The following is an 8673-nucleotide window of genomic DNA, read 5'->3' on the forward strand; positions in this document are numbered from 1 at the left end:
CAAGGAGAATATATTGAAAACGTAAAGGAGAGCCAAGGCTTAACAAACCAATGTTGCCATACAAATGCAAACAAACACAGTTAGTTGTCGTACAAATCAATCCTAAACAAAGTTGTCATACAAAGAGTAAAGCAAACAAGGTACTTAGAGTAAAGAAGTAGATCATCCTCAAACTGTCGAACACAAACTCAAACAGTGCTCGACTGTTCTATAACACACCTCGTCAATCCACAATATTATTATTATTAAATCTCTTTGTTGTTCACATAGTAGGTGCAGGGAATATTGAAAGCACGAAGAAGAGCCAAGGCTAAACAAATCTAAGTTGTCATACAAATGCAAACAAACACAAACAGTTAAAGCAAGGAAGGTAAAGTGAAGAAGTAGATCATCCCCGGATCATTGATATTGCTATCGATATCCGTGTGTGTGGATGCCTTAATGACCGAGAGTACAGTAGCACGGATTAATTTATGCCGTCGAAGCGTGTGCGGTGCGCGCACACGTGTGGGTGCAAAGACACTTTCTCTCCACGGTCGAGGTCTGCCCCTATCAAGCCAGACTTCCTTCCATAACAGATCCAACTTTCTCCTGCGTTCGCGGCGTCGCGTCCGTGGCCGTAGGCCGGCGCATTGCGTCATGTCGAGCGTGGGCACCTTCGATGACGAAGCGAAATAATAATGCGGAGGTGTTAACGAATTATTAACAAGCCTCTATTCGTAACCCGCCGAGATTAATCAAGCGACAACGCTGATACGTGTCGTCGAGTATCGACGCCAGGAAACGAGGATGCCTGAAACGATTAAGAAAAGAAAGCGATCGGAAAGCACTGCCTATCCAAACGATGAGTTTCATTTACGTGCACGGTTGCAATCGAACTGTACGATCGAGGCGTATTAGAAACGTTCAATTTTTGTTGGAGAATTTATTCCAGAATTTATATTCGATAGAAACGAAATTGGTTAATAAGGGAAATCCTTTTAGTACAGGATAGAATATATAAATACATTCATGTTTTATTCGATGGCTTTGTCTGCGCAATTTGTTCGCGATACAAGTACAATTACGAAGGAAAGCGAAGTCGATATGTAGCGAAGAAGCGAGGTGTATCCGCAAAAACCTAAGCTCAATTTGTACAGCACCGGGCAATAAAGAACGACTCGGCTTCCAGTAATATTGGTTCGCAGACAAAAATACAATCGTGAATCCAACTACCGCTACTCCAGTCGAAGCAGAAAAAGCTACAGGTTCGAGTGAAAAGTTTCACAAAAACAATCTAATCGTGATAGTTGAATGATGCTACTCGTAATTCTGTCTACTATCTCGTGAAATGAAAGAAATCATCTAGTGGATGTGAGTGGGACAGACGGTGATGAAAGGACGAAGACCCACGGTGTTTTAACAAAATATTAATCAACTTTATTTGTAACGGCAGTGGTTAACAAAGAAAGGGTAACAACAACATCGTATAAAAGAAAATATACATAAAGGATGGAACGCGTTAGCGTCGGCACCACGTTGAAGAAAGTAGAGGAAAAGGGTCTGAAGTGTGTAAGTCAGTCGATTAATCCTTGGGGAAGCTTAACTCTCTAAAACTTAACGTACACCTAAGACAATATATACAGCGGCTTATGTTACAGTACTCTTAGCAAGATTTTTGTACAAGCATCCAAACGACGATCACTGATTGGGGAACGCGAAGTTGGCCGTAGCGACGCTTTGATTTTGCGTGACCGGCGGTGGCACCAGGTCCTGGTTGATCGTCTGGAGTTCCGTCTTGGACGACCTGTCCCACCTGACCTTGTTGTCGTCGACCTGACGTTGCTGCTGCTGCTGACCTTGACCGCTCAGCTTCGAGGCAGCCTCTGGAACAGACTGCACCAGCTGCGACCCCTTCGCTTGAGTATCCTTGCGATCCTCCCATCCGTGAGGGTGATGATGGTCCTCGGACGGGAACCACTCCGATATCCAAACAGGCTTCCAGATCTTCTTCCACGCCGGCACCCAGATCTCCTTCCAAGCGGGCACCCAAATCTGCTTCCAAGCCTCCTTCCACGCCAGCTTCTTGTCCGGGATCCATTCGAGCTTCTTGTCCGGTTTCCAGATCTGCTTCCAAGCCTCCTTCCACTCCAGCTTCTTGTCAGGCACCCAGATCTGTTTCTTGGCAGGCTTCCATATCTGCTTCCACTCCTCCTTCCATATAAGCTTCTTGTCGTCCACCCAGATCTGCTTCTTGGACGGCTTCCAAATCTGCTTCCACGCTTCGACCCACTCCAGCTTCTTGTCAGGTACCCAGATCTGCTTCTTGGCGGGTTTCCAGTACTTTTTCCATACCGGTTTCCATATCAGTTTCTTCTTCCAGAGATCGTGGCTGGTGTACTCCCATCCATGTTGATCCTTGCCGTGATAGTGCTCGCCTGGTATTCCCACTTTCACCCATTCGGGGATCCACAGCTTCTTCCAGGCAGGTACTTGGATCTCCTTCCAAGCCGGCACCTGGATCTCCTTCCATACGGGTTTCCAGATCTTCTTCCAAGCTGGCACTTGTATGTCCTTCCACGCTGGTACTTTGATAGGCTTCCAGACCGGCTTCCAGATCTTCTTCCAAGCCGGCACCTGGATCTCCTTCCAAGCTGGCACTTGTATCTCCTTCCACACCGGTTTCCAGATCTTTTTCCAAGCCGGTACCTGAATCTCCTTCCAGACCGCCTTCTGCGTCGGTACCCAGATGGGTTTCCAGATCTTCTTCCACGCAGGCTTCCAAATTTGCTTCTTCGCGGGCTTCCAGATCTTCTTCCAGCCTGGCTTCCAGATCAGCTTCTTCTTCCAGTAGCCGTGATCGTGATGATGATCGTCGTGATGGTCGTCGCCGCCACCACCGCCAAGGTCGCCACCAGCCAAGTGTCCCAAGCCACCACCGATATCTCCACCCCCAGAGTGGCCCAATCCTCCGCCAATGTCGCCACCACCGGAATGGCCATAACCACCTCCGATATCGCCACCTCCAGAGTGACCCAATCCTCCGCCAATGTCGCCGCCTCCAAAGTGACCCAAACCGCCGCCAATGTCGCCACCTCCAGAGTGACCAAAACCGCCGCCGATATCGCCACCTCCAGAGTGACCCAAACCGCCGCCAATGTCGCCACCCCCGGAGTGACCGTAGCCTCCCCCAGAGTCGCCGCCAGAGTGACCAAAACCGCCGATATCGCCGCCATAGCCACCTACGTCGCCGCCGTGGCCGCCACCCAGGTCACCACCCCATCTCTTCTGAGCCTCCGTTCCATATCTGTGTGGAACAGTTTGCTTAATTTATCAGTAGCGGTAGGTTGTTAGTTTGATAATCACTTATAACGTATGGGTAATATTTGTTTTGTTTCGAAGTCATAGTTCGGCAGTGTTTGGAGGCTGGAATGCTTTAAAGAGATGTAAATTTTCATAGTTGGAATTAAAGAGTATTCTCTAATCAAGTATTGCCCTTCGAAGGCTGAATAATTCTATATTCGATTCAACGAATTATGTTTTTAGAAGATGGACCGAAAGCAACGTAAACTAACGGTGGTTATTAATATTTTTCCTTTGGTAATACTGCTCTATTAATGATACCGTTGTTTTATAATAAATTCAAGAAATCCATCCGGTCGCAGATCCCCGAAATCCGTAATTATTTTTCTTTCTGAATTCAATTAAAATAAATCGATGTAATAGACGTACGGAATTTGCTGCTGAGATCGTTGCTGAGACTGCTGCTGCAACGGACTCTGATCCAACGCTTTGCTCGCCACAACAACGGCATGCAGTAGCACCGCTAGTGCAGCCTGCGAACAACGTCGTCACGTAAAAATCACGGAACTCGACGTACAGCGACACGCACAGTGGCACGTTCCGTCGTACCAGGTATTAAATGCTAATCGTGTTGCTTCTAAAACCTGGCAAATATTTTTTTAGTGTCAACGAAAGCTTGGAAGGTCGACGCTCGCGTGGACCAAAAAACGTACTCGCCTTTACGGAGGCGTAAAAGTGACTTTTAGCGTTCTCTCGTTAATCGAACGTCGCTTTCGAAACTCGCCGTTGATCGATAATTAAGTAACACGTTCGTCGACAAACAGCGTGCGCCGATGGACTACTCGCGGGTACTGCCTCTGTTGGTACCGGGTTTCGAGCTTTCGATTTACACGTTGTTATCTAATAATCGAGCTCGTTTCTCGAGCTCGGTACTCTATCGAGTACCACTGTTTCGAGTATAGATATAAAAGCGTGAAAATTAGTATTGGCTTTCGTGAATGTCACAAAGGTATTGCAGCTGATTTATCTTGATAAAATCATTGATATTGATTCTGTTTTATGGAGTATTTTTTTTTTTTAGATATATATATATATATAAAAGAAAATAGAAAAAAATAGGAAAATTAATACGGAGTCTCGCGAATTTATTCAACGACTCGCGAAACTATATGACCCGATTTATCTCAACGATATCATGTCGATATCGATTCCGTTTCTATGGAGTATTTCTTTGGATACGTACAGAAAAAGAAAAAAAATAGAAAAATGAATACGGAGTCTCGTGAATTTACTCAACGACTCGCGAAACTATACGACCTGGTTAATCTCAACAAACCATCGACGACGAGTTCCATCCCTTTCTATGGAGTACCATGGCTCTGGACACAAGAAGCGAGAGAATGACAACTGAATATAGCGAATTTACATACCGAAATCTCCTTGCGAATATCACAAAGGTACCGCTCTTTTAAATAAAATAAAGAGACAAATTAATAGAGAATCTTCAAACGTCCTCTCTAAAAATAATACGGAGTGAGATTGTTTCAGGTCGCTCCATCGGCAAAATTTCTCAACTTTCCGCAGGTACACGCGACCTTCCGACACTAAACCACCGAATGGCGTACGCAGTAACCGCGTGTAAACTTATTTTAAATACGAACTGACCGCGCATCCCGGGCGAATCCTCATATTTCTCGCAATGCCGCCCGTCGGGCTCGGGCCGCGTACTCTTGTTCCCTAACTGCAGGAAAACGTAACTTACTTCGTCCAATCAGCGGAACGCCGTAGTTATATAGGCGCGTATTCTCCCCCATGCGCGAAGAAGGCGCCTCGTGGTGCGTTCGGGCCAGGTGGGTGAAGGTGGTGGTAAAATGGTCCCAGGTGGAGGAGGAGACGGTCGCGACGGTTGGTGGGTTCCGACCGGCTCACCATTATGGAAAGCTCGCGGCGATCCCGGAGATCGGACAAATTTTATTCGATCGACAGGTAAATCAAATCTTTAAACTGCTTGGAAATTTTGCATAAAAATTTACCTGGTTTAGGTTTCTGTTTACAGCGTCGTATCTACAACTGCGTTTCATCGGCGTCTGGAAACGTTGGAATTCTAATTCTATATATATAGGTGTTTATATATATATACTTAACAGGTGAATGAAATTTTTAAACTAGTTAGAAATTCTGTATAAAACTGTACCTAGTTTAATCTTTCTGTTTACAGCGTCGCATTTACAACTGCGCTTCTTCAGCGTCTGCAAACGTTGGAATTCTATAGGTATTTGTACATTTATTATGTAAATTAATGGTATGTAATAAAAGCTCGTTGTGAGACGCATCAATTTTTCTTTATATCTTATTTGCGCTCCGTGTTTCCACACAATTCTTCGATTCCTTGGATAATTGCGTATAAATTACCTTCTCTAAAAATATACCTCAGTATGTATCTCGTACTTCTGTCAATAACAAGCATATCTTTTTAGTCATTTTAGATTGGGAGTACGACGAAGACTAAATGTTTATAACACCATTGCAATACGAAGGCTAACCTCGAGCAAGCAGTTGTAAGAGGCGCGGGAAGATAGCCACGCGCCTCTTAGACAGGGAGTCTTGTAAAATTGACCATCGCCCGAGTAAAGTTAATTTCCCTGGATAGTTTTAGCATTTTCAATCGATTGTATCGTTGATCACGAGGAATTCGATTCCATCGCTACGACCGTTCCTCCCCTCTGCTCCGTCGCGACCACCTCCCGGTGAACCTGGCGATCTTTCTTTGCGCCACGGCGGGCCAGCGTTCCGGAGAAAGTGATCGGGAACGGTGATCCGGTCGAGCGCGCCGAGCGGTTTCGTTCTCCCTGTATTCGTGCCGGTCTGTTCACCGAAGGCGAAGTTCACGGGACGGCAAGGTTATGCATCAAGGTTATACCTGGTGCTCCAGATAATCCGATCGGGATGGCTGACGGGAAAGAAATCGAGCGTGGAATTTAGAAACGAAGTTGAGAAACGCTGAATTTATATGCAGGAGTAATGGAAAATAGAATATTTCGATATCGGCGGCGAGGAGAATAGGGGCTTAGAATAGGAAACGTATTTACACATGGGTATGTGGAGCTCGAGGGGTACGATATGGCGCCGTTCATGAGCACCCCAGAGATTTTAATAATTTTAATAACGAAGAGCTTCGGTAAATTGACTAACGGTAATAATGGTACCCTCTGTTCACAGGTGAAAACAAGACGCAAAATTATTCACGTTTTCATCTCGAGCCAAGGATCGTGACACGCTGTTCAGAAAATAGGTAAATTTCCACTCAAATAATGGATAAATAAATTTCAAGACGATACATTAGTACACGTCTCTGTGTTAGACGCGTATTTTTATCACGAGCCAAGAATGCAATTCAGAATATAGGTAAAGTTCCTCTCGATTGATAGATTGATAAACTAGACTGTAAACGAACAAATTAATGATCTCCGTACAGCGATGTTACCGTGCCTCCCTACCCGTGGTTCCCTTTCGTTACCTGTTCTTTTTTATTTCGCAGACGGTTCAATCGACGTCGGAGCTCGTTCTGGAAGGTTTCTCTTCCGGGTGGCCAGGGGGCTGGACGCTTTTTCTTTCGCGTGCCCTGGGCGACGAACGGAGCCCTAAACAGGTACACACGGTCGAATCGGGGACAGGTGAAGTTTCTTGAACGCCGGAGAACCGAATTTCGTTGCGGATCGTTCTCTCTTCCGGATCGTTCTCTATTCTTTCCTTAGTTTCTGAGCCTGTCGATATTAGTAATTTCCTTATCGCGATTCGTTCAAGACTAACTGTCCTCGTTTGTCGCGAAACAAGTTCGTTTAAAAGCGAACAAAAATTGAATTTCATTTAACATCTGAATTTACTTAATATTTACTTAAAATTTACCTAAAAGTTACTTAAAATTTAATTAAAACAAATTGAATTTATTCGAAACGAATCTTCTTGGGGAAGCTAATAGAATATAACCGCCGGAAGTAATTGCTTCTGCTAATCACAATCGAGTATCGCAAGCCGAGAGGCTTCGCCTTCCAAACGGGGGAATCGAACTTCCTCCGTTCGCGTGATTTCTAACGCTCCCTAATTAATTAGGCATGCGGGCGACCGCGCGCGCCATTAACATCCGAACGAGATTCGTAGCGATTCGGTCAGTCGAATTTTATTGCCCGTTAAGTAATACAATTTTAGACGACAAAGCGACGAACACCGTAATCGATTGCGTAACGTTTGTTTCAAGGTCATCCTAGGTGATTAGAATACACGAAAGAAGAGAATCGTTGACGAACGAGCGTGAACAAACGGCCAGAGGAGAGGCTAGGAGCGATTCGAGAAACTTTCGCGAGGTTTCGCCGTAAAACGACCCTAACCGGGTTACAAAGACGTTAGGGTTTTCTTTCGAGCGCTCCAGCCAGCGAAAGCATCCGCTGGACGATGCGAATCTGTTGCGAATCTGTTGCGAAGTGAAATCGGAAAGAAATGTCCCGATTATCGACCGCTTTTGTGTATCCAAGTTTCCAAGAAACGTGTCGTAACTGGTGCGTGTGTCTTTTTTGTCGGTTCTCGCGACGCGACCCAAATATCGTGGAAAAGAGATTTCGGAAAGCGGAATCGCCGGTTATCTCGAGGGACGGGACGTTTAGAAAGTTTAGAGCCTAACGGAGACCTTAACCGCGGGTACTGGCCCATAAGTCGAATATCTGGTGTGCAAATAGCAATTTCTAACGATCTCCTGTTCGCGGTCGCGCCTTTGGAATATTTCTAACGTCGCTCCTCCGGTTCCACCCACGCGTTATCCAAACGATACGGTTACGATAAACGCTCTCTCGCCTCGGCGAAACGTTCCAACGGCGACGAGGAATCGCGTCTAGGGTTGGTCGAAGCAACTGTTTGCGAACTCTTTTAAAAAGATGGGTTGGAATAGGTGAAATAATTAGAAATATCTCTGCGAACGTTTCGAATGACCCGAGTCAATGGAAACAGTGTCTGACGGTTAGTTGGAATACCTGTTAGGTTGTCTGTAAAGTCCATGCCGATGTTTGGTTGGTGGTACAGGCGATACAGAATATTGCAAAAGCTTTGCTTATCGCGTTGGTCCACTCGATTTCTGATTCTGCTTTAACAATATATCAGGTTGTCTGTAAAGTCTGTATAATTCTAATAATTACGTACGTCCTATCTATTCGAAATCTTTTTAAACCAATAGCTAGAAATCGTTTAGAAAAATAGATACAGTGGGGTTAGTTGTAATCTACAAATAAATCATAATTATAATTCTAATAATTACGTACATCCTACCTATTCGAAATCTTTGTAAACCAATAGCTAGAAATCGTTTAGAAAAATAGATACAGTGGGGTTAGTTGTAATCTACAA

The 8673-nt window shown here is 45.0% G+C and overlaps 1 protein-coding gene across 1 annotated transcript; it reads right to left on the reverse strand.

Moving 5' to 3' along the window:
- Window positions 1-1435: 1435 nt before the first annotated feature.
- On the reverse strand, window positions 1436-5087 carry LOC128894984 (uncharacterized). The gene is made up of 3 exons (XM_054157137.1): window positions 4948-5087; window positions 3712-3815; window positions 1436-3286 (listed from the first exon to the last, which is right to left on the reverse strand). The coding sequence occupies exons 1-3, from the start codon at window positions 4969-4971 to the stop codon at window positions 1681-1683; spliced, it is 1734 nt and encodes a 577-aa protein (XP_054013112.1). The 5' UTR covers window positions 4972-5087; the 3' UTR covers window positions 1436-1680.
- Window positions 5088-8673: the final 3586 nt, after the last annotated feature.

Source organism: Hylaeus anthracinus, unplaced genomic scaffold, assembly GCF_026225885.1.
Source record: "Hylaeus anthracinus isolate JK02 unplaced genomic scaffold, UHH_iyHylAnth1.0_haploid 4, whole genome shotgun sequence".
Taxonomy (NCBI): Eukaryota; Metazoa; Arthropoda; class Insecta; order Hymenoptera; family Colletidae; genus Hylaeus; species Hylaeus anthracinus.